The 26,156-nt window shown below is 58.2% G+C and overlaps 1 protein-coding gene across 1 annotated transcript in view; it reads right to left on the bottom strand.

Annotated features, from left to right (window-relative positions):
- Adgrb1 (adhesion G protein-coupled receptor B1) overlaps nt 1-24,141 on the bottom strand; it is a 72,933-nt gene extending 48,792 nt beyond the window's left edge. Inside the window, 5 exon segments of the mRNA XM_037197550.1 lie at nt 106-270; nt 656-766; nt 1,570-1,731; nt 10,631-11,648; nt 23,747-24,141. Of these exon segments, the coding sequence (XP_037053445.1) occupies nt 106-270; nt 656-766; nt 1,570-1,731; nt 10,631-11,414 (1,222 nt within the window). The 5' untranslated portion in view covers nt 11,415-11,648; nt 23,747-24,141.
- Nucleotides 24,142-26,156: the final 2,015 nt, after the last annotated feature.

Genomic DNA, 26,156 nt, shown 5'->3' with positions numbered 1-26,156 from the left:
GTCCCTAGCCCAGAGGCCCCGCCCCGCCACCCCAAGCCCCGCCCCACAGCCCCAAGCCACGCCCCATCACCCCAAAAGCCCCGCCCTGTGCTCTGCTCCGCCCACCTGGACACACAGCAGAGTTGTTGCAGAGCCGCTGCTCCCTCAGAGGCCCACTGCACTGAGTGCTGTAGGAGGACGACACGCAGAAGCGGGTGCGGGTCTGCCAGCCCTCGCCGCAGGTGCTGGAGCACACGCTCCACGGGGACCATTCCTCGGCTGCTGGGTCACCTGTGGGTCCAGCCCTGCAGCATCATGGGCCTGCCATGCCCCTTCCCATAGGGCGGTGCCAGATTTGGAGGCCCACTGGGGAGGCAGGACCTTGCTGTGGGGCAACAGGCCACCGGCTGGGGCTCTGGGATAGCCTACTATCCCAAAGGTTGAAAGCCCCAGGATCTGGGTCTGCCTGGGACCGGCTTCTATTCTCCGTATCAGCTCCCCTAAGCCAGTCTGCCTGGAGCAGGAGTCTGGCACCGACTAGATGAGATGAGCAGTAAGTTATTAGAATTATTACTGGCGACTAGTAGCCGTGACTAGCCTGGTCCCAGATGCCAGCCCTCTCCCCTCCCTGCCGAGGGCTGTGTGGAGGCCATCCCTACCCATCTTGCCAGCTCACCAGTCTGGGGCGATGGGAACCCAAACTGCTGCAGCTCATCTCCCAACTCCTCGCGCCGCCGCGCATCCGTGGACCGCAGGGACTGGCTCCGGGAGCTGGTGCGTCCCGTGGCTGCAGGATGGGCTCAGGTCAGCATCCCTGTGGGATTCCCTCTGTCCTTGGCCACAGCTGGCCACCTACTGTCACCAGAGCAGTCTATCCCCGAGGGACAAGCCGGAGACCCCACCCAGAGCACTTCCCATGGCACCAACTCTCTTCTGGTCACTATGGGCCCCTCTATGAGGATCCTGCCTCTCCTCCCTCTCAGCCTCCGGGACTGCAGGCAGGTAGCGACCTGCAGGAAAACTCCTTCGAGTGTCTGCTGCCTCCTACCCAACATCCCATCCCTTCCTCCCTGTGAGATACACAGGGGCCTCCCCAGGCTCCTGAGAAGAGCTGTCTCCTCAGGAAAGTGCATCCAAAACAAAACCAAACCAAACCTGAAGAATGGCAGTCTCATTAGAACTTGATTTAACTTTATGGCAGCAGCTAAAAAATGCATGAGGTCATTAGAAAGCCTTATTAGAGAAATACATCCCGGAGGCTTATCCTGCTGGAGCTGACTGGCTTGGCTGCAGCTAGCTTGTGGGGCAGCATCAAGAATCCTAGCCCACTTCCGATAAGGAAACCTTATTTAGTACCACCCAGCTCCAGGTACCCGGCTTCCTCCTGGGTCTGGACCAGACTGGGCTTTCAAGTCTCCACCTCTAAGCACCGCGTCTCCAACCACGATCACCTCTTCAAAGCCCCGCCTACCCTCTTCCCATTGAAGCCCTAGCGAGCATCCCTACTCTGCCCCATGCAGCCCGGCCCTGACTCCTTCCCTGATTGGACCTAGCCACCACTTCAGCACCACCCTAGCCCTGCCCACTCACGGCCACAGGCCTTGCGGTTGCACAGGCGTCCTTCTTCCAGAACGCCCTCACAGCCTCCGCCCTCCACGCCAGGGGTGGGCAAGCAGGTGCGGGTTCGAGTTTGCAGACCTCCCCCGCAGTCCCGCGTACATTCACCCCACAAGGACCACAGTTTCCAGCCACCTGGGGGAACAAGAGAGAGAGAGAGGCTCAGGGTCCTGCCATCTTTGGGGTCCAGTAGAGGCCAGAAGGGGTAGCGGTGGGCTTTGAAATTTTGAGTAAGCAGAGGCCAGGTCTGGCCAGGGAAGACAGCAAGGCAGGACAAGGCCATGGGGAACTTTTTTGCCCCTAGGTCCAGGCTCCTTTTAGACAGCCTGTGTCAGCCCTGAGCCAGGGGTTACTAGGTAGGTCTGGAATAAGTACCCACTGCTGTCCCAGGCTGCCTTTCGGAGTAAACAATCAGCTCCTGCTCACCCCACGCTGCCTCATAGTGTGAGGCCTGGTGACCAGCGTGGGCCACCATTCAGAAATACATAGATCCAGCCTCCCCGAGGTCCTCAAGCCCTGAGACTATTTCCTCACATTCCTGTCCATGTGAGGTCACTACCAAGGCCTCCACATGTCTACTTCAGAGCCTGGGATAGGGAGTAGCCACTCCTATAAGCATAGCCCAGAAACCTTCCTTGGACTACACATCTGCCTACCTACTAAGCAAGGCCAGGAAAAGTAAGTCCAGGACACTCAGGGCTACACCTGGCCTGAGTGCTGAGGGAATAGGCCCCATCTCCTGAGGTGAGAACTCGGAGGTGGTAGGTTCCAGAGTGTGAGACATCCCACCCGATGGCCCCACGAACCATCTCCTTGGCCTTATCATCTCAAGGACAGCCAACTCCCAGGGTATGGGAAAGGACCACAGCCAGAGCCTGCCCATCTCCCCTTGCCTGTGCTTGGCTGGACCAGCAGGGGGCGCGGGATTTCCAGGGAGTGAGTGGCCCCCTAGTGAGCGCTCACCCTTCTGAGATGGGTAGGATGGGAAGGGCCATCTTCCATGCCCCCATGCCTGTGGTAGAGGCCCTAAAACCCCGCCTCTGCCGAGGCGTCGAGCTAGGGAGTCAGGGTTTGAGTGATAGTTATAAGCACAGAGGATTCTGCAGCAATACTATCTTCCCTTTCACCGGGAGAGCCCCAAGGGTGGGGGCAAGGGCACAGCAAGGGTACAGGAAGAGGTAAGCGTGACACCCCCACCAAGACACAGTTGAGAGCAGAGGGCAGAGAGTCTCCCGCGCGGCCTCACGTGCAGACTAGGTAGGAGAGGACAGCAGCTGTCCACAGAACGGGCCCAGGTGGCCACTCTGAGGCTGCCGGTCACATGCTTTAACTCAGGACAAGGAGCAGCTCTCAACCAGGTCAGACTCCAGGTCTTGAACCAAATCTGATTCTAGATCTCTGCCCTACCCACCAGCCCCAGGAAGGCCACCTGCCGGGGCCAAGCACGGTCCAGCTTTCTGGCCTCGGGAGTCTCACCTGTCACCGCTAGGTCTCATGATGCCAGACAAAGGAGCCAGGAGTCTTTGAGGCAGGCCCAGGGTGGGGTCAGGGTTCTGTACCCTTCCTGTGCCCCCCTCACTGCCCCAGCCCAGCCCCCACAAGGAAGCCTGAGTGATGTGAAAACCGGCAGTGGGTGGGAGAGAGGGTGTCCAAGCTGGGCTAATCGGAGGATGCCACTCAGTTCCCATGGCAACTGCTGCAGCGCACAGCCTTTCAGGATAGACCCAGGTTAGGCCTCAGCTGCCAAAACACCCACTATTTCGGGGCTGGTTACCTTGGTGACCCAGGTGGTGAAGATGTGGGAGGGGGAGGGGAGGAGAGAGGTGGGGCCTATCAGAAGCTGGGGGAGAGGATGGATGCCCTCCTCTGGGCCAGCCCTGACTCTGGTCCCACTGAACCCTGATCCAGGCCACATGTGGATTCCTAACCCTATTCCTACATTGAGTCCTGACTCTGGTTGTATACTAATCCCTGATCCTAGACATATACTGGTTTCTCGCCTTGCTCACAGACCAACACCTGGCCTTGGTAACTCTTAGCCCTGATTCTTATCCTAGACCTAAGATCTTAGGCACAGGATCCCTGATCCTCCACCACAAACTGGGCCCTGCTCTCAGCCACAGACTGATTCCCCAGTGCTGGCCACACTCCTTCCACTAATGAATGTTCAGAAAATGGTAACTGCTGTTTTTATTATCATTTTCATTTTTAATGTGTGTCCTCACACACAGCTGACATGATAAATGTTTGCCCAGACTGAAAGCATCCATGCCAGAGGGAGCATTATGAAGGCAGAAGTCCTGGGGCTGAAGCGAAGGGCACCGGGGGACACAGAGGTGCATCAGGGCTGTGTGGGCACAAGGGGGCAGCGGAGGAGCAGGCAGGGCTCAGGGGTGGGCTGCCCCTCCAGGCCCGGAAAGAAGCTGTCATTCTTTCCTGCTCAATGCTCCCTCTGTCTGGCGGCCTCATTTCCATCTCATTACAGGCATGAATAGAGCCAATTATTGGCTAAGGCAGGCCGGCCACCCAGGAGGAAGGGTGTGTGTGTGTGTGTGTGTGTGTGTGTGTGTGTGTGTGTGTGTGTGCAGTGAGGGGGCTCTGGTACCCTTCCCATCCTAATGCCCTGGTTTGAGGGTGGTGGGTTCCCCTGATCCTTCACCCCAAGTGGGCTGAAATGGGGGAAGGAAGGAGATCCCCCTCCCCCGAGCCGGTCTCTCCGGAGTTCCCGGGATCCCCTCTGGAGGAAGGAAACCTTGCACTTCCACCTTCTCCCAGCAGAGGGACCCCTACTCCAGCAGGTTGAGCCGCAGATTGGGTCACATACATTGCCACTCAGCTCTCCAGATTCTCATGGCAGGTCCAGGGACAGTCCCTGCCCAGGTGGCTTTAGCATAACCCCTGCTTCTCCAGGGACCCAGCTGGAGCAAGACTACCATAAAGTACTTAGGCACTGGTACCAACAGCCGGGTCTAGAACTCCTGGATCCTGAGGAGGAACCTGTCCACACAGGTCTTCCACAGCCCTTCGCCCGGCAGCTCCTGACTCAGACACCATCTGCAAGCTGCCAGCAACCGTCAGGGCCACAGAAGGGCAATCGGATCCCAGGACAGACTGAGTGGCCAAGTTCACTGTCCGCTGTGGAGCACTGGCCTCCCTGAACCTGATCCTACAGCTGCACAGCCCCCTAGGCCTCAGGCAGATGCTACAAATGAGTACCATCCCAACCCCAGTTCTCCCGGGGGCGGGGGGGGGGGGACGACGGGACGAGGCACTTGAAGATCAAGCAAGACACATCTGTAGGAAATTCTTGCTGCTGGGTGTCCCCCGTCCTGAGACGGTATCTTAAATCAAGGCCCCAAATGTTTAGTGCATGCTGGAGACCTCAGACAAGTGACCTCTGTCCTCAGTTATCAGAGTGTGTCACGGAGGCCGCAGCCCCCACCCCCCCATCATCATGGACAGCATGACTCAAGTTCAGGCCGCAAGGACTTCTTGCAGTTCTGGCCCTGAGCTGAGGCAGGTGACACAGTAAGAGCTAAGGCTCATGGGAATTTCCCTGAGGAGGATGGTGCCCACACCCAGCATTTCCGCAGGGCCTTGCCTTGTTCTTTACTTGTAGAAGTATTGTCTGTGATGTGCACTGAAGCCAGATTTCTAGATTATTCTAAAACATACACATAAACACACACACACACACACACACACACACACACACACAGAGAGAGAGAGAGAGAGAGAGAGAGAGAGAGAGAGAGAGAGAGAGCCACTCACACTGCCAGAATCTCCATGGTATGCCCCGGTGCCTCTCTATCACCCCCACAACTCCACTGCAGCCCAAACCGCAACCAGGGGCTCTCCCCAAGTCTAGCCTCGACTTATGCATGCTGCCTCCCTTCTCTGGGGTGTCCTGAGGGACTGAGCTTCACAAAGATTGGAGGCTCACTGGCCAAGTAGGACCAGGGCTACACACCCCGTGAGAGAACCAGCTCTAGTCTGTGGGCAGGTCATGAGCCCTCCAGGACCCCCAGGCGAGTGTAGCATGTGTACACACTTGACATGCAGATTCAACCCAGCCTTCTACCTCGGGCATGTGCACCCAGACACATTTAACACTACATTTACACAGGGACGCATATGTATGCTAGAATACACACAGCAACGCACACAGGGACGCAGAGATACACTCACAGTAACACATTCATAGAGACACACACACTCAAGGATACGCACAGGGAAACACAGGGACACGCTCATGGAAACACGTGGGCACACATGGGGACACACGCACAGGGACATATAGACTCATGAAGACACACAGGGGCACACTTACAGGAAACACTCACAGGACACACTCACAGGGACTCATGAGAACACCCTCACAGAAGCTCACATGGACACACACTCACAGGGGTACACTGAGACATACTCACAGGGACTCACACTCACAGGGGCTCACACTCACAGGACACACTCACAGGGACTCACACTCACAGGGACACACTCATAGGGACACCCTTGCAAGGGCTCGGAGGGCACACTCACAGGGACTCATGTTAACAGAAGAGCACACTCACAGAGACTCACACACAGGGACATACTCACAGTGTGGTTCCAGAGCCACACGCACAGGGGCTCACAGGATACGGGGACCACACACAGTGACACACAGAGACGCACTCACAGGTACACACACTCACAGGAACTCACAGGCCCCCACGCCCAGAATGCTGCTTTTTTCATTATCTCACATGTCACTTCTGTAATAATATTCTTTAATTAAAACATGAATATTTAAAGCAACCCTTGAGAGAAATGGTCCATCTTACCAGAGGCAGAGATGGGAGAGGGATGGAGGAGGAAACAGAGGGAGACAGGGAGCTGGAGATTGTGCAAGATAAGGGTGGGTGCCAGGGCCTGGCAGCCTGAGAGAGACTAGGGCAGCAGGGACAGTTGCCCTAGCCCGAGGAGTGCTCATGGCATCCAACGCGTGACACCGCCATGTGGCGTTTGGACAGGCCTGGCGGGGGGGGGGGGGGGCAGGGCCGAAAATGGGCCACACACTCAGGGGGCCCGTTTCGGCGACACATCGCCTGCCTTAGGAGGGGACGGGCTTGCCTGCTCCCAAAAGACAGTGAGGGCAAAGGCCCTGTGCCCAGAGGCAGGTACGAGGCACCCGCTACACATCCTGGCACAGAGTCCTCTCTGCTGAAGGGTTGTCCAACTTGAGTCCTTAGCCATTGCCACCGCCCGAAGTAGAGCTCGGGGCACACGATGCCACCCACTAGTCTGCTGTTACAAGCTATGTGACCCGACCTACCTTGATATCGCTGGGCCTGGTTTCACAAGCATGTGCCGAGTAACTGCTTTGGGCCTGGTTCTGTCCTCCACACTGGGGAAACATCAGTGAATGGGGCCAAAGGTCCATCATCTGTTGTGCTCACATATTAACACGGACAGACAGTGAGCAAGAGGCCCACCGGGGGAGTTCTATGGCATGTTTGAAAGTGATACCTGCCGCCAGGCGGCGGTGGTGCGCACCTTTAATCCCGGCACTCGGGAAGCAGAGCCAGGCGGATCTCTGTGAGTTCGAGGCCAGCCTGGGCTACAGAGTGAGGTCCAGGACAGGCACCAAAATTACATACTTGCCAGGGAAGGCAGAAAGGGATAAATTGCCTCACTGGGCAGGACACACAGAAGCAGGGCTCCAGGGAAGAGCCTTGTTTAGGACGGCCTAGGGAGGGCGTCCTGGGGAGGCACAGGCCCTGTGAAGGTGTGAGCAAGGCAGGGACAGCCTCTGCTGGGGCCTGACTCATGGCCATGTGAAGGGAGAACTCATCCATATGTGACACTTGCGGAACAGTCAGCACTCAGTGACCAGCCACTGATGTCACCAGTGGGCTCCTTCCCCTCCCACAGGCAGGAAGTGGCAGAGCCTTCTGGACACAGGGCACAGGGCACAGGCACCTGATCTGATCTGGACGGCCACGGTCTACCCTACCCACAGGAATGCTCCCTGCCCCACACACTGGGGCCTGGTCTTTGTGCTCTCCAAACCACCTTCCAACAGATCAGCAATCTATGCAAGTCAAACAGATGGAGGCTACCCTGGATACACATGCACACACTCACCATACACATGTGAACATACATGCTCAGTGCGTGGTACATATATACCATGTACACACATATACACCCACAGACACATACACAGTCACAATGTGCTGCACGAACACCCATGTATTCATACATGTACACGTTTTTTGCACGTGTTCAAGTATGAACACAATGTGCTATATGTGTACATGTACCCATTTGTATACAGGAGTCTGCTTAGCAATAAACAAGGACATATGTGGATTCACACAGTGCTGACACATACATACATGATAGTACACACACATATGCAAAAATTGCAAACATAATAATCAGTATACCCATTAGGTTTCCATGCGGCATACATGTCCGCGTGTGAGTTCATGAACACATAGGCGCATAACACACTTCACTTATGTATATGTCTACATACGTGGGTGCAGCCACCACACACATATGCGTAAATGTGAATGTGTGTACACAAACAGTGCACTGTACCTGTACACACATGCATGTAATACATGCATATACCCTCATGCACATATACCTCTTGCTGGCCTCTGAGTACCACGTGCCAACATGGTTGGAATCCATACACATACCCCAAACTGCCCAGGCTCAACTTGCATACATCCCTGCCTCTGGCTGCCTCTGCTCCCAGGCCCCAGGAGTTTGCCTAGCAATAAACAAGGACACTGATTCTTCATCATTGGCTGCTTCGTCCAACTTCTTATCCTCACGGAGACAGAAGGAGGCATTCTCAGGCCTCCAGGGATGAGAACTGAGGGGCTGGCCTAGGAACGCATGTGGGCCAGGGTCAGACCCAAGGCTCCAAAGTGGGGTTCCAAGGCCATCGCTCTAGTCTGGGCCTGTTCCCTTTCGCCCGGTGCCAGAGCTGTGCTCACATGACCCATGACCTGCGTCACAAACATCTCAAGTCCTACTCTGACATCAGAATCGCCCTCAAGCTGCATCTCGCAATCCTGCTTCCTCTGCCCCACATGGATGTCCTCATTCCTGACAGGATCCTGGAGGCCAGGCTTGCTCTTCCTGCCTCCACACCCACACTCTTTCATCCACAGTCCCTCCCCCTTCCCATCGCACCCTGACCAGGCCAACACCAGCCGCCTCCCTAACCTGGCTCCTGTGAGGAGCCCAGGTACACCATTCCTTTGCACTGAGCCCTCCCAAAGTCCTTTTGCTCTCAAGGTCATATAAACACTTGACAGAGAGGCCTGGCCACTTCACAGCTTCTGCAGCAAGGCCCTCACAGAGTAGGTCCTCAGGAAATAATTGCAGCTCGACACTTCCTCCAGCCTCATAGCACACAAGACCCTCCAGTTGGTGATCACACCAGCCCCAGAGGTCTTGGCTGCTGGTGCCTGTGCCAAGGTGCTTGGAGCAGCATTCAGATGCTCCCTGGCACAGCAGCTGCCCCAGTATGCCACAGACGACAGGCTCCTGCCCAAGTGGTATGATTGTGGCCCCAGTCAGAGACAGATAAAACCAAGGCGATGTTGCAACCCTGAGAAGCGTTTTGTAGATGAAGGAACCAAGGCTCAGGGCAGTTTAAATGATGGGGAGTGGCAGAGAAGGGCGCATGGCCAGATCCACTTGTGACAGCTGGCCCTGTCCTCCCGTCCAATTTCTCTAGTCCTCCAGTGAGTACCCCGTTCCTCCAGGCTTCCCCTTGAGCCCACTCCCATTCCAGCCGCACAATGAAACCTGCCCTTGTCAAGGTCACAATGACCTCCAGCTTACCCAGCAGGAAGGCAGGCCGGTCCTCCACCCTCCTTCCCACCGCAATGATGTGTGCAGAATTTCCCCCTGAGGACCCTGGAGAGGTCAGCCCAACCTCAGCTTCACAGAGGTCCTGACCTGAGACCTGCCACGGGGCCTTGACCAGAATGTGCTCAGGGGTTGGAAAATTCCTTTTGCAGCCCTGCATGACCTCATGGTCTCAGAAATACTAAGGCTACTGGATGCTCTAAGGGCATCACCATCCCACTCTGGCTCTCCTGGCCTTAAGTCCTCAGCTAAGCCTTGCCTTGCCCCTGCACACTGGGTGGAGAACAGTTTTGACTTCTCATACCCCAGTGTCCCTTTGATGTTGACTCAGCTCAGGTCTCCAGCTCGAATCTTGGATGCCCCGACCCCTCTTTCTTCCAGGTTGCAGCAGGCAGGGCCCAACCCGCCCCCAGTAATAGGCAGGACACTCACAAAGATATGACTAGTTGCCAACCCTACCTATCCCCATCAAGCCTGGGCCCTGCCATCCTTTCCCAAGGGCCACTGTCCTCGGGTCTCCAGCCCATGGGACCTCTCTAGCCTTGAATTAAGACAGTGGCCCCTTCAGCACTGGATTTCTAAGTGTCCTTGACACCCTGGTTCTGCCTGAGATGGCTGTATACTGTTGGGTGGTGTATCATCCTCCTTCCTGTGGCCACCAGACCAGGATGGCATTTTGTCCCTGCTCTCATTGCTACGCCTCAGTGGCAGCCGCTGTAGGCATGCTACACTGAACCCCCAAACCTTACCTCCTGGCAACGCCCCTATGAATACTCTGTCTATACATGTTCCCATGCTCCACCCTGGGGCAGCAATGACCTCCATTTCAGTCCCTAGACACCAGCTATCACAGCCTTGGGATGGTTGGAGAGGTCATTGAGGCGATGTAGTGTCTTCCCACAGTGGGGGATTTAAACTGAGGAAGTGGCCTGAGGAGACTGGCTACGGATCATTTCTTCCTTCCTTCCTTCATTCATATGGCACCCTGTGTGGGCTAGCTAGCTCCCTACCCTGGGCACGCAGAGTCATCAGTGAACTTGAACTCCACCCACGGTCTCTCAACCCAGACGACAAAGGTGGCGCTGGACGGACTCTGGCCTTGGGGGGTGGGGGGTGGGGTTGCACATTCCCTCACGCCATTACTCCCACTCACCTGCTGAGCCATGCCCACCCCGGTCCTGGGTCAGGCTGGTGAGGCAGTTCTCAGGGCCACCGGCTACGCCGTCCCTCAAGCAGACATCCCCACGGGGGACCAAGGGGCTGGAAGCAGGGTCTCCAGCATCTCCACCCAGGCAGGCACAGGGAGTCTGCATGATGCCACAGGGGTGCGAGCTGCGGCTGCCCGCGAGACAGGCATCCAGCCAGCGGCACAGCATCTGGCAAGCAGCGTGGCTAGGGTTGCGATTGCCCACGACCAGGTACTCCACAGAGAAGTCGTCACCAGAATTCGGGAACCCGCCCCGGGGGCCAAGGTCCCCATCTTGGGGTGGCTGTTGGCGCTGCATCTGTAGAAACTGCTTGCTGGCCTGCAGGAAGGCGAGGGGGGCGGAGGGATCGCAGAGCCGCAGGACTTCGTCAAAGCTCTCCACACCCAGGTAGGTGCGCGTGGACTCCAAGAAGGAATCGAACTGGTAGGTACGGACGCGGCCGGGGCCACTGCAGGGGGCGGGTGCCTTGGCCACCTTCATGTAGAGCGTGTAGCGACGAGGGTCCGGGTTGCGAAGGGTCCAGGAGCAGCGCGAGGCGTTAGCTGGGAACACAGCAGCCGCCGAGAAGTAGCCGAAGAACTTGCCCTGCACCAACGTGGTGCACTGCTCCGCCCCAGGCCCTATGTCTGCCCCGGAGGCAGCACGTGCCCGGCGCCCCAGTAACAATAGTAGCAGCAGGAGTGGAGCAAGGATCCAGATGGGGCCCGGGGCGGCAGCCTGGCCCCTCATCCTAGCTCGCGGGGCCGCTGGGGTTCCGCGGGCTGGGCAGGCAAGTGCAGGCCAGGCCTTGACATGCCAGGGTCCGGCAGCAGGCAGGGCCGTCCAGGGCAGTGGGCAAGAGGCAGGGTCTGGGTGAAGCCAAGGTGGGCGGGCACAGGGCAGGACTTCAGGATACAGTGATTGCAGCGATGACTCCTTCTAACGTCCAGGCTCCCGGTGTTTGCCTGTGGCCTCCAATGGCAGCTAGAAGAAAAAGCAGAAGGGATAGCGGTGAGTCTCTGCGGGCATGGGCTCAGGACTTAATAGAGGCAGGAATTCAGTAAGTCTAGTGAGGCATGAGGCTTTGAGCAGTATATGGCCCTGGTGTCCTCCCGGGCACTTGCTCTGTCCACCTGCTCATCTGTCTCCCCCAGTGGTCCAACCCAGGGGACACTGTACCGCCTCTCCCTTCCTGAGTGAGGACAAGCTGTGTTCTTCAGGCCTCTCTGCCACGCCTGGTTAATCATGGGCCCTGGATCTGCTCACACCCTCTGGGGCCCCCAGGAGTAGAGGCCTGGCTCCCTCCGACCCTCTCTTGACCTTCACGTCCTTCTCAGTGGCCTCCCTCCTTCCCGAGAATCTGCCAATCAGACCGACAGGGAAAGGGGGAGGTCACCATGGCATCTCCAGGGCTCCCAACAGACCCCCATACCTTTCCATAGACTTGGAACGGGTATGGACTGTCATGAGAGGAGGTGAGATGCAGCCCTGGAGATGAAGGGCTTCAGCACCCGCGGCCCGCTTCCCATCCATGGCGGTCCCTGTACCAGCCACTTCAGCTGGGGATTCCTTTCCTCACTCTACTACCTGCCTCTTGGGCCCTCGCCTTACCTCCAGCTCTGAGTGGCCACACAGGTGCCCCGTATTTCATGATGGGGAAGCTGAGGCAAAGAGAATATGTGGGTGGCTTCCTCAAGGTCACAGGGAGTGGGTAATAGACTGCAACCCAAGCCCTGGGTTGACCATGAAGGGTGCCTCTGGGGAATACCTCCACCTTCAGGAGTGGCACCACTGGGTGATTCCCTGTGCACTCCTGAGGGCAAGGACTCGAAAGCTAGTTTGGGCTCAGCAGGCTTGCTGTGTGCCACCCAGCCCAGACCTGCCTCGTTGAAGATCTCAGTGTCCCTCCCCACTGTCCCTCCACAGCTGAGCCAGTAGGGGAAGAAGGGAGGTCATAGCCAAGCTCCTCCTTCCTTGCCCTCTCAGCCTCTGGCTGCAGACACATTGACTCTGCTGACCCTGCATGTGTAGCAGCCTGTCCCCACCCCAGGGACTCTCCTTGCAGCTTGGGCCCCAACTGACCAGCGATTCAAGGTCAGTCACAGCCCTGCGTCTCATCCTGGCATCCTTCCTGGACTGCCTCCTGGGCAGGCAGCAGCCTCCAGGCCCAGCCCCAGCCTGGGTGGAGGTTCTGAGCTGCTGGAAGTCAGGATGCCTGAAGCTGGACAGTCCTCACAGAGGAGCGCCTCTGTTTGTGGATCTACAGAATGGGCAGGACCCCAACTGTTCCCAGAAGGAGGGGCAAAGCACAGGCGCACACTCCAGCCTGATTGTGGTCTTGAAAACGTCCAAACCTGCACTGCTAACTTCCAACCCTGGTACCCCCAGGCACCCTGAAAAGTACTCCCCATGTCTCCTACCCCTACCTCTGCCAGCTCCGAGGTAAACACCCTTAGGGGTGACCTTTCATGCGGCCTCACACTGCCTCCTTGACCATCCTCCCCATTATAGAACCAGAGAAGCTCTGGCCAGGGTCTCACAGTCCGCCCCTCACTCTGTTGTTCCTGATGCCCGTCCCTCAGCAGACCCCGCCCCAGGAACATACTCTCCCCCCATGAAAAGCAGAGGTCAGTGCCCAGCCCCGGGTAATGTTGGTAAGGTCTAGAAGAAGCACTCAGCCAAGCCTCCCATGGTGTCGCTACCCAACCCCAGGCCAGCCACCTTCATTCTGCTCAGCCCAAGCACCTGGGAAGCCTAGGCCATCTTGGGAGCCACAACTCACGGCTGTGATCACCCCCAAACCCACTGTCTTTTACCAAGGGGCCTACATAGCTTAGAAGGACCACTGACTCCTGGGCCCTCTCCCCAGAGGAGAGCATTGGCTCTGGAGACCCACCTCCAGATCTGAGGTCAAATAAAAGCACCCTCAGGCCCCTGGCATCCCTTCTGGAAAATGGGCAGCTTAGCCAGGGAGCGTGGGGGTATCGGTGGTGTCCCTAGGGCCATGCGGACTGTGGCACTGGCCTCCAAGGGTCAGCTTGGTGAGAAACAAGCTCATCTCGGTTCTTGGAAGGACAATACACGGCGCACACTGCCCTGCAGTCTGTCACTGCAGCAGAGAGCCCAGGGCTCTTGCTTTGGATCCACTTCACAGATGGCCAGTAAGGTCCACAGAGGATCCCTGCCTTGTCCTCACTCACCACCATCCCAGGAACCCAGGGCACCAGCTGACTCTTGACCCTGGTCAACTCCTGTAGGATGGCCAACTACTCCTTGAGTCCTGAACAGGGACATAGGCTCCCAATGTCTACTCCAGGGGCAGAAGGTAGCCATGGGGGCCAGTGGCAGTGTTACCACAGAGCTGTCCCTTAAATGAGCCACCAGATAGCCAGGGGCTCACTTGCAGGCTGGAGGCCAAAAGAGGCCAAGGAGGAGGCAGGAAAAAGGGCGGAGAACCAGAGTTAACTAAGGTAGGGGACCAAGAGGGAACATTTCTGGACTGGTTATTAAGAATGTAGGAGGTCCCAGTGAGACACAGGAGAAGGGGCAAGTGAGGGCATTGTCCAACGTCTTGTCAGGCAACCATCCCCAAGGCCATCAACAAACACCATCTGTGGACTCCTCAAACAGGTCCCTAAAATGCCTGGAGAGGTGGTAAGGCTCGGGTCTCTTCCAGGTGGCCTAGCATTCTCTAGAGCAGTGGTTCTCAACCTTCCTAATGCTGCAACCCTTTAATACAGTTCCCCATGTTGTGGTGACTCCAACCATAAAATTATTCCGTGACTACTTCCTAAGTATAATTTTGCTGGTGTTTTGAATCGTAATGTGAATATCTGATAAGCAGGACACACCCCCTCTGTGGGGGTCTTGACCCACAGGTTGAGAACCACTGCTCTAAAGCTCCTTAGACTTGAGCTTGCCCCACCCCTAGCTTTGGAAAAGGCACCGCTGGCCCAGAGGCATCACAACCAACACAAGAGAGAGCGATAGCAGGATCTGGCTGTCCTCTGTCAGAAGGAAGGCCTAGGAAGAAATCTGGGTGTCAACACACTGGGCCCCTGCCTCCATGCCAGCCTGTCCCCAGTGGCCCTTCGGCAGAGGCCTGTAGCCACCTGCCTGGGTCCTCCCACAAGTCCCCTCTCATTCTTCTCAGCCCAAACAAGCCCGCTAGTAGAGGACTCCAAGAAGGACACTACAAGGCCTGGTTCCCTGCTGGCATGGGCTAGGTTAAGCTCAGGCACCAAAGGCTGGCATCTTGGAAGACAGAGCCCAAGTGGATTGCTGAGAGTTGTGGTTCAGGCCTCATCTCGTCCTTGTTAGAGGCATCTGTGATTTCAGGGGGACACAATGGCAAGGAGAGAAGGAGGAGACCCTTAATCAGCAGGGACAGAAGGCCACAGGCAATGACTGGTGAGCAACTGGGGGCACCTGGTGGCCGTCTCTGAGATGAGGAGGTGGAGCAGGCATGTGCCTCTTTGTGTGACTGCATTCATTCTGTGTAATCCAAGTCTACACACATGTGTGTGCATTCATATGAGCGCGGGCAAGGTGTGTTTATATAATGTGCTGGACAGCCCAGCCTAGGTACACCCACTCAGCTGTCCAGAGGGAGCTGAGCCAGTCAGGCTGGGAAAGGAGGGCTCACCTAGGCAGCAAGTTTCAGAAAACCTTGGTGGCCAGGAGCTGGGGGAAGAGGACAGCTGAGTCATATGCTCTCCCACAGGAAGTGGCCTTGCAGCCACTGAACCATGCACAGAGACGCTCTGCTCTACCTAGCCTGTGTCCCTCCCCTCTGTCAAGTTAGTCCGTAGACTGCTCCTTGAGAGGTGCCTGGGTTCCCTGGGGCTGGAGCAGGCTCCCTGAGTCCCACACCTCCCAAGGCCATGCTCTGTACTTCCCTAGTGAATGCCTGGCATCCCTTGCAGCTACCTGCCAGCCTCATCCCCCAGAGATGGTCCAAGCATCCATTAGGACCCAGGAAGGCAACCTGGTCTGTCATGGGCAGCCCACAGAATTTTAGAGCCTACAAGCTTCAAGACAGGCTAGCAAATGGTTCATGCTTCCCATCCCAAGTGTTGAGGGATCCTCAGGTTAAATGTTTCTTACTTAATAAATATAAAGCTGTCTCTGGCCCTCTCTCCAGAAAAATGGGTGACTGTCTTGTGTCCCTTTCCCCCGAAACCGTAGTCCACTTCTCTGGTAGAGTCCCTATCTCCAGGTCTGAGTAACACTGGGAAGTATATACGCCCTTCTACCCTCTCTGGTTCCTAGAGACACTGTCCAATTTGCATCAAATCCTCTGCAGGGCCCCTTCTCCCAATACCTTCCCCAAGGCCCAATTGTTTTACTTCAGGAAGTTCTTCCTAGTGTCTAGCCACTATTGTTCTGCAGAGAAGGCTGGCCCACCTCTACTGGACCCAGCATATTCCAGAGACCCCAGAGAAGCCTCAGAGGGGAGGAAGTGGTAGTAGGGTGTCAGTGATGAGGTCCCACTGATGGAATTCATAGATGCCTTAGCAGGTGAGGGGAAGAGCAGGAATCAGGAAAGGAGAAAAGGGAACGGATGACTTGGCTCCCTGAGCGCCACCTGCAGGCAAGAATAAGCATAGCCCCTTATGGCCCCAGATTTTAGTCTTTGGAGCATTGGGGGCGGGAATACCCAAAGACCAGAGATTCCCACCTAGATCCAGTCCAGCCTAGGAAGAAACCACTCCAGTGTAAACTCAAATGACACCACACACACACACACACACACACACACACACACACGAGAGAGAGAGAGAGAGAGAGAGAGAGAGAGAGAGAGAGAGAGAGAGAGAGAGAGAGACCAGGTCCAGTAACTTGGTCTCCACAATGTGTTCCACGGGTATCCAGGATGCTATCAGAGGCCCTTCTCCAGCCTCAGTGTGTCCATCTTTTCTCAAGGCCCTTCCCTAGCCCCCATATCAACGGATCAACCAGGGGCCTGGGCCTTGGGTCCCCTCCCCACCCCAGGCTGCCAATGGCATCCTAGACACCAGCCACAAAAGCCACTCTGTAGTCCTGCGGCCTCTGAACAGTGCCCTCCTGTGTACTAGACGAGGCTGCAATGGGGGAGGGGCAGGCGCCCTGGGCACTGAGGACTGCCCAGGAGACGTGGGGGGGGTGTCCTCCTTGCTCATGGTGCTCCCCCTATCCCTGCTCTCACGGGCCTCTCAGACCTTAGTCATCAGTTGAAGAGGTGGCCCTGGCACCTGCCGGTGGGCCCTATCAGGGCCTCTGATGTGGGCCCAAGACAACCTGTGTGAAGCCCTCAGGACTCGGGGCCAGAGAGGGTCAAGCATCTGTGAAAGGCCTCCCCCTCCCCGGAGGTACAGAGACAAAGAGGGGTATCTGCATGGCTTGCTCCCCAGCCATGGCCTCAGGCCCATTTGCCTGGGGCAGCCTGAGCCAGCAAGGCCTCTTGAGGCTCCACCCATAGCAGAGATATGGGGTGGCCCATGCATCAGTCCCACAAGGGACATGGGACAGAAGACCCCGAAGCAGAAGCAGGAGTCACCCAATTCATCAGCCCCAGCAAGCCACTGCTCTCCACGACACAGGAGCCATTCAGGGGACAGGGCTGGAAACCAGGCTGAGTTGCCAGGAGAAAAGATCAGACATGAGACCACTCTGGCAGTGTCTGGAGTGCCTAGGCCCAGCCCCTCGGCAGGCCAGTGCATAATCCACTTTGGTTTAGACCACCCAGACAGGGCAGTACAACAGTCACCTCCAGCACAGGGAAGATGAGCAATAGCCCCAGGTCCCTTGGGAAGGAAGAGACTGTCATCCCTTACCCCCACTCTACCCACTATCCATTGCACCTTGACCCCTGCCTTACTGCACCCCTTCCTGTCCAGTACCCATCACCCCAACCCACCCGGCACTGAAGACGCTCCAAATGCCCAACTCCCTTGGCCTGTGCCCGTACCATGCCTCTTTCCTGCTGCTCAAGAAATCCAGGGCAGATCTGAGGCCATGGCAGACAAGCAAGGCTCCTGCTGGCAGAGTTCAGGTGCTAGGTAAAGAGGGGAGGATGGTCCTGAGCCAGGGCCTTTGGCCAGTTTCCTAAGTGGCCACGCCTCTCCAGCTGTAACAGGAGTCAGCTTCTTAAGCCAGTGCTCGGAGGGGGATATAGAGGGAGGTCATGGCCTGGAGAGCAGGCCCCACCCCAGCCGCCTCCAAGGGCAACCAGGAGCAGCTTGCTTGGGAGGGCAAGGGGGAGGAAGAGAGGAGATGTTCTGCAGATGGGCAGCTAGGCACCGAGGAACCAGGAAGTGTGTGCCTGACATGCGTACAATAGTCTGTGTGTTCAGGTAGCGAGTGAGTCACAAAGTGTTTGGGTGCACCTACATATACGAGGATGTGTGTCTGCATGTGTGCACGGATGGTGAGGACTTGCTCCCTGAGTTGCAAGTGTGTGAGCCTGCTCATATGAGAATATTGTGAGTGTGCAGTGGGTATGTGGCATTGTGAGTGTGCAGTGTGGTAGGCACATGGCATTGGAAGACCAGGTGGGCAAACACAGTACGCTGAACAGTATAGTGTGTGGGGGCAAGGAACACAGGTGTGCACATGTCTGTGGCATGTAGGAGCAAGGCTGCGACCATGGGGGGTCAGTGTGGCTATGGCCACAGGAGGACGCTGCCAGAGCCACCAGCATGGTGACCTGGGTTGCATGGGGGTTGGGGGTGTCAGGCTAGGCAGCAGGAGCACGTGGAAGACCGTCAGGGCACAGACTCAGGGGGCCACCTCCCCAGCACTGAAGCCATATTCTTTTCCACTCCGATTCTGAAACACTTTCATGAGTTCCCAGAGGCCCATGCCACCAAGCCTCGTCTTCCACCTCCACTTTAGGCACCCTGCAAGCCCGTGATCTGCCAATCTCACCTTCACCAACGCCTCATCAACATACCACGACAGGACAGTCGCTGGTCTAAAGTCACAGTGCCAACAAGCATGGTGAGGGTTCCATTCTGTGACCTCTGGCCTACTATGGGGACGGGGGGCATGGAAAAGTCAGAGCATGGATGCCAGTGGGTAGGCCTGGGAGTCTGTGCTCTTCCCTCAGTATCCTCACATTCAAGCTTGTCAAGGTCAGCCATGAGAGTCCAGGCTGCCCTCACAATGGCCTGGGGAATCCCAAGGGCCCGTCCTCTAACTCTGTCATGCCACATGCCCTTCAATCCAATGTCCCAGCTGAAAGCCAATCCCCCCGCCCCAAAGTGATGGGCAGATGAGTAAGATGCATGATGGCTTTGCCATCCTTTGCTTGGGCTTTTCTTATGACCCAACCCTGCCTCAAAGTTCCCTAGAATCCACCTGGCTCAGTCAGAATGTCACATGTCCCTGGGAAGGACCAGTGGGCTCAGAGGATCAGCAGCTGTATGTAGGTTGTTGTTCAAGACAGTGACTGCAGCTGCCGGCCCTGAGTAGCAAGACTGAGGGGGCCCTCAGCACTCTTGACCTAACATGGACCCACAGACCTCCTGGGGGTGAGAAGTTAGGTGGTAGGCAAGTTGGGAACCTCAAACAATTCTGAGGGAAGGGGTTGAGGGGTGACATGGGACAATGGTGGGCACTTGTGCATGGGCATGAGATGGTAGGGGTGATTGATGGGTAGGGTGGGATGAAGAACCCAGGCACCAATGTGATGCCATCTGATGCTGAACAGAAGGTGAGGAGGGAGGGGAGGGTACCAGGGGTGAGTGCATGTATGGATTGTGGAATGCAAACAGCCACAGCCTGTCTGACAGAGAGGGTGCAGTAAGCCAGAGGCATGCTCTTCGCCAGCCTGGGCATTCTGGGAGCAAGGAACACGGACCTTCCCAACCATCAGTGTGTCCCTGGAACCCCGTAGCACATTCCTACACACACACACACACACACACACACACACACACACACACACACACACATGGGCACAGGTGAAATACGCTCCACTTACTGTGTTACTCATGCCAACGTGAGTCCCAGTGAGCCCACAGTGGGCACAGGGTTTGGGCAGTGGTGTGTAACCCCTGCCCGACCCCGTGTGTCTCTGGGGGATATTTGTATGTCTGTTGCACACTGGCATGTGGGCTACCTGGGATCACATCAGCCTACGTACTCTCCTGTGTGACAAACTTATCTATAACTCCCGTGCCATGGCAGCCAGGGGTGTGGCAGCCCCATACAACAGAGCACGCATTCTGTCTCCTGATTGGTGTCCCTGAGACCCACTGTGCAAAGGCCTACCCACCATGTCTATCAACCCTGATGATCAATCCTGTCTATGGCCCTCAGATGCCTCCTAGCCTTCCAGAGAACAGGCCAATGCCCATAGCGCTCTTGGGTTCTGTCTCTCTCTCTCTCTCTCACCTTCCTTCCTGGTTTCTGTCCAGTCCTCACACCTGCACTCATACCCTCAGGCCTTCGTACAGCTATTCTCTCACATCTTTCTGATCTCATCGCTGCCTTTCTCCTTCCTCTTGAGTTCTGACACTCCCGGGACTCTCCTAGAGGAGCTACACCTCTGGGCTACCTCAGCCCCTAGGACCCTCAGGTCCCTGTCCTATATTTCCACTAGCCCAAGCACTTCTGTTGGTGGTGGTGGAGCTGGTTTTGCCCACCCCTATACTTCCAGCACGATTGTACAATGGGCACCCTGGTGTTTGGTGTGCAGCACTTCCTCTGTGTGTCTGTGGGCTGTGCACAGGGTCGCACAGGCCCAGTGTTTACCCAGAATTCACAGCTCTATGCCTTGGTGCAGCTGTACCCCAGGCGGCACAAGGGCTGTTAAGGGTGGACTTCCAGGCATGGTGGGGTTCACAGAACCCTTCAGGTCCAGACTTGCTTAGGAAGGGAGGGTGCTAGAGCCCCTTCCATGTAGAGGGAGTACATGCACACATGTGGAAAGCTGCATGCATGCACACATGCATGCCGCCTGCAGATTGTCCCCCACACACGTGCATCCGCTGGCACATATGTACACGTGCCCACAAATACAGTCACGCTTGTGCATTGCACACACACAGGCCAGGCGAGTTTGGGAGAGGGTGATGCAGGCTCAGTCTGAAACACCAGATGCGTCATTGGCTCTGGCTGCAGGAGCCAAGGGACAAGAGAGGGCGGCGGGGGGTTGCCCAAGATGGGGCCTGGAGCGCGGGTCCGCGGCAGAGGAGACGGAAGGGGCGGGCAGGGCCGGCGCGGCGCGGCGCGGCGCAGCGCAGCGCGGGCGCCCTCTCTTGGTCGTCCGCGATAGCGCGCCGGGCCCTCCCGCCCTCCACCACCGCAGCCCGGCGCCGGTCGCCTGGGCCTGGAGCCCGCGGCATCCCCGGGGACTGACTCCGCGTCCCCAGACCCGCTCTGGGAGGTAGAACTGGGCCAGGCGGGCAGCCAGGAGACCAGGACTCCGCAGGAAGCTGCCCAGGCCCCTGCTGCTCGCCGGGCCCTGCTTGGGGCCCGCTGCTCCCTGGCCTAACCGCTGTGTCCGCAGGCGCAGAGCCGCCTCGGAACCCGGCCGGCCTGGACGCTGCAGAACCAGCACACTGCGGACCCGGAACGTCGGATCTCTGGATGGGCGCGAGGGGTCGGGGCTGCAGGCGTTCCAAGAACATAATGCGCGTTCCCATTTCGCGGTCTCAGCTACCGAGGCCCAAGAGCCTCTGAGCAAAGGAAGGGTCTGGGAGGGCTCTGTAACTTGGCGGCGGCCCCTCCGCGGCTCAAGGTCCATAGGAGTGCGGTATGAAGCCGAAGGCGACGAAATCGCCTCCTCTCCGCCCCCGCGCGGGAATCGAGGCGGGGACAAGCGTCCTTCTCTCGGATCCGAGGCAGCAAACTCCCTGCTAGCGCTCCCGGCGCATCGCGCGTCCGCGCGTCTCCCTGGCGCATCCCATGGCCTTGGGGCTCTGCCCCGGCCTCCCAGGCTCCGGAGCTACCCCGCCGGTCTCCAGTCCCCAGATGGAGGCGCAACAAGTCTGAAGACAGTGCCGAACAGCTGCGAGCAAGGGGAGAGGGAGGGTGCAGGGCCCCGCGCAGGGCGCGAGGCGCTCCGGGATCCCCGAACTCGCGCCATGTCCACCTCTCGGGACCGGGAGCCGGCGGCGGGCCCGCGGGACTGACTCGGCGGCTACCCACACCCCCTTCCAAGGCCCCAAATCTGAGCGCGCGGGGACGCGCCCAGGAGCCTCTGCCCCCCTCCTTCGCTTGCTTGACCTTGCTTGGGTACTCAAAGCCAGACCCTACGGCACCCCGGCGGCATCCGAGCGCAGAGTTTCGAGGCCACCCGCGGTCCGGAAGGGAGCAGCTACCTCCTCGACCTCCCTTGTTGCTGCCGCTGCTGGAAGGGTCTCAGAGAAATGGAAGGCTTGAAGGTTCCGGGAGATGTTACATTTGCTTTCTCGGATCCCAAATACGGGATACCGCCTCTCAGATAATGAAAAAGACCCCAGCCTTTCTCCCCACGCCTCCGCCTGCTGTTTATGCCCCTGCAGTAGCTCTCACGATGGGCGTGTGTTTGTGGCTACAGAGCAGGGCACAGAGGGTCTCCTTGGGTCCCTAGGGTGGAGGAGACGCGCAGACCTCCCAACCCCCTCCCCAACACGTATGCCAAGTGGCTCCTCTGGGGCGGGAGTGCGCGCCCCGTGCCCACCCACGCGCCTTCATGCCTTTCAACTCCCTCGGAGTTGCCGCTAAGGAATCTGCGCCCCAGACCCAGGGGAGAGGAACGTGATGGGGACTTCGGGGAGGGAAGGGGCACTGAAGGAGTGGATTAAGGCTAGTCTAGCCCTAGCCGGGTCCGCGCGCTCCGAGAAACTTGGAAACCCAAAATAAAAGTGGAAAGGGTAACGGTGCCCAACAGGCCCGAGAGGGTGCCAGGCTGGTGCAGCTCTCTGGGTTGCCTGGGAGTGACCAAGCAGGAGCCACCGCGGCCAGGCGGAGGGACCCGAGCAGAGCCGCAGCCTCGGAGCAGCCCTCGAGCCACCTCGCTTGGTGTCGATTATCCGCTACGCCGCCCCTCTCCCGATGTCGGGGATGCTTTCTGCCCGGCTTAGGCTGTGCAGAGGACCAGGGGAAAGGGCTCCCTGCTGGATCCCGAGCCCTCGGCCTCTCAGGAGGGGGCGGGGGCCGTGCTCATTCCTCGAGGCAGCGGCACGCAGCTCGGAAAGAGCGCAGCGGCCGCGGAGGCTGGTGGCCTCTGCCCACTGGAAAAACGCAACCGGGAGTGCTAGGAGCCCGGCCCCGCTGCTGCTTCAGTCGGAGAGGGCAGCGGGCCGACCTAAAGTTCAGGGCAGCCTATCTGCTCCGCCGGTCCAACCAAACAGAAAAGAACACCGGGAGGGAACGAGCTGGGGCGTTTGCGCGTGTCAGTTGTGATGGTGGGGGCACGAGGACAGCCCTTTTCCCGAATTTGGAGATAGGCCTCAGGGGGGTCTCCTCTCTGCCATTGTCGGGGCTGTGGGTGAGAGCTGTAAGGGGGAGTCTGAGGGCTTCTCTGCCTGCCTCCAGCTCTGTGCGTGGGGGGGAAGATGCAACCGGGCCCTATAATAATGTAACGGCTCTGGGGAAGATCAGGGAATGGGGGACACATCGGGTTTTCTCTCGCGAGCCTCCTTGGGCCGGCATAGGGAGCCAGGTGGGGCTCCCTTAGACCCCTGTCAGCATCTATGTGTTGGTGTGCCACGGGAACGCCTTCCCCCAGCGCACCCCGGGTCTGTGCGGGGTGATAGAGCAGGGGGTCCTTGCCCGGCCCAGCCTGCCAGATTGGCCCGGCTCCGCCTGGTGAGGATGAGGGGGAGGTGAGGAGCACCAAGAAGCCTCTCCCACGTCCAGGGCGCCCCCTCCTCAGCCCGCCCAATGCGGGCGCGCAGGGACCTGCCAGATTCCGTTGCCGCCGCTGGAGGAGGAAGGGGGCTGGGAGGGGGGGGGATTGTTCAAACTCCCGAGCTCTGAGCCCAAACCTGGGTGCTGCGAAGCCCCAAACAGCGAAGTTGGGAAGTCCGGGAGGCCACCCTTCTCCCGACCCCCTCCGAGCGCGAGACGCCCCCCTCTCGTCCCCCCTCCCCCGCTGAAGCCTTTCTTACCTTCCCCAGCAGTAGAGGCCCCGCGGGCGAGGACTTGATCCAGCGACTTGCAAAGCCTCCGGAGCGCACCGTCTCGCCAGCGGCCGAGCAGCGCGCCCGACCCAAGGCTACTGTCGCTGCCGCCCCCGACCGGCTCCGGGCCCCGCCGAGACGTTCCCAAGAGCGCACCCGCGGGCGCTCGCAGGCTCCTCCCCACCCCCTGCCTGGCGGAGCCCCCCGGGCGCCGGGAGGGTCTAGATGCCCGGGCTGCAGGCTATGCGGGGCACGCGGGCCCGGAGCCGGGCTAGGACGCGGCGCGGACGCCTGTGCCTCTGGCTCGCCCGCTCCGCTCCCTCTGTCGGAGCCGCCGCCAACGCCGCGCCTGCCGCCGCCGCCGCCGCCGCCTGCGCCCGCCGCTCCCTCTCCGGCCGCGCCGCCGCTCCGGTCCTCTCGCCTGCCCGGCTCTTCTCGCCTTTTTTCCCCTTCCTGAGGAGGGGGGGGGGCGAGCGGAGCGGAGCCGGGGGCGGGGCGGCGCGGGCAGAAGGAGGAGGAGGCCGAGGACGCGGGGAAGGAGGAGGAGAGAGGCAAGCTGCTCCCCCGCCCGGCTGCCGGCGCTCCCCAATCTCTCGCTCTCTGAAACTGGATCCCGAATCGGGAGCCAGAGACTGCATTACGGATTACATCAGGCTTTATAGAGCTTCCAGATCACACATTAGAGGGGGAGCGCGAGCGGGGGGCGGGTTGGGGGAGGGGAGCGGGATCACGGAGAAGGGGTGCGACGCACAGGCGCCCGCACCTAGGACAGCCGGCTCCTGCCCCACGCAGCAGGAAAGCCAAGAGTTGGGACTGTGCTCTCTTCCAGGAGCAGGGGAGTGGCTGCATCTGGGTGACAGGTGATGAACCAACAAACGGATGGATGGGGAAGAAGAGTTAGGGGCTGTGCACAGACCTATAGGTGGGTGGGTGGAAGAGGCAGGTGAATGTAGGTACAGGCTGGCGGGAGGGTGGATGGACAGGTAACCTTCAGGGTCAGGATCGGTGGAATTGTGAAGGTGGGTGAGGGTGAGCAGGACTCGGGGAGGAAAGTGGATTTGGTTGGTGGCACTAGGGGGAGGGCTACATAGATGGGTGGGCCATGCAGATGGAAGGATGATGCATGCATAGGTGGATGAGTGGGTGGGTGGGTTGGATGAGTGATGGGCAAAGAGATGGAGTCAGAGGCAGGGACTGGGGCCCTTCCAAGAAGAACAGGGGTGCGGCACTGAACTGCTTCTTTTGGGTCTGGTGGGTCTAGATGTACCTAGGGGAGGACCTCCTGTCCTGTGATGCTGAGGGGAGGGGAGCCAGCCAGGGATAGAGCCTAAAGGAGGCGGGTTTTAAAGTGACCCTGCATGCCAGTTTCCATCCAATGGGTGGAGATGGGCCTCTTCAGCGGTTTTGTCTTCCATCCTAAGATCCCTGGTTCCTCCTCTATTAGGTGCCTCAAGGGGTCCCTCTAGCAGACATGTTCAACCTGCAGCCCACCAGCTTCATGCATCCCAGGATAGCGATGAATGTGACCCAACATGTTTGTAGACCACAGCGTCACATTCCAGTTGAAAGGCTGGACGCCCCTGAGTCTCGACTGACAGCAAGAGTCCCAGAGCCCTGATGTCAGGGAAGTTGCCTTGTGTCCCTCTCCACCAGGATGCTCCTGCATTCAGCCCCTTGCTCCTGTTTCACAACCTGTGGTCCATCCTGAATTCAAGACGTCGTGTGCAGGATCCACTACCTTTCCACACTCTCCATCTGAGCAGACCACTGATACCATTGCTACCCAAGAACACAGTCTGGTCCAGCTGTTTGCATCTCATCCTCAGGGCCACTGACCACAACACAAACTCACTGTCGACATTCTCCCCCTGGGTGTTGGCACTCACACCCTCACACCGCTGTTCCATAGCCCCCACCGAAACTTATGGTCAGTGTCCTCCATCAATGTCAGAGTCATCACTCTTCCTACCCTCCTGTGTGTGTGTGTGTGTGTGTGTGTGTGTGTGCACATGTGTTGGGCACCTCAAGCCAATTAGGCTCCCAAGCACACTGCACATGTCATTCTGCACACACCAGTTACTCCTGCAAGGCCTCGATGTGTAGGGTGTCCCGAGGGACTGATAGCAGGGTCACACCAAAGTCTCACAAGGTCCTTCCCAGTTCATCCTATTCACCAGTACCATATCCACCTAGCCTTCTTGAGAAAGGGCTTTCTTCCTAAGGTACTTGAAATCACAAAAAGGAGGTGCTATCCCTGGAGGCCTCAGACGACCATCGTCTATTCTTGCTGGGCCTCTTAACTTTCCAGTCTCTGGAGGTTAGTCCTGCTTTGGTCTTCTCGCTGCAGTAGCAGCCTGTGGTCACCAGGGGGCCTCTGACATCAGGCCAAGAGGCTGCT

Source organism: Peromyscus leucopus, chromosome 20, assembly GCF_004664715.2.
Source record: "Peromyscus leucopus breed LL Stock chromosome 20, UCI_PerLeu_2.1, whole genome shotgun sequence".
NCBI classification, from domain to species: Eukaryota; Metazoa; Chordata; class Mammalia; order Rodentia; family Cricetidae; genus Peromyscus; species Peromyscus leucopus.
This window is presented reverse-complemented; position numbering and strand designations above follow the sequence as displayed.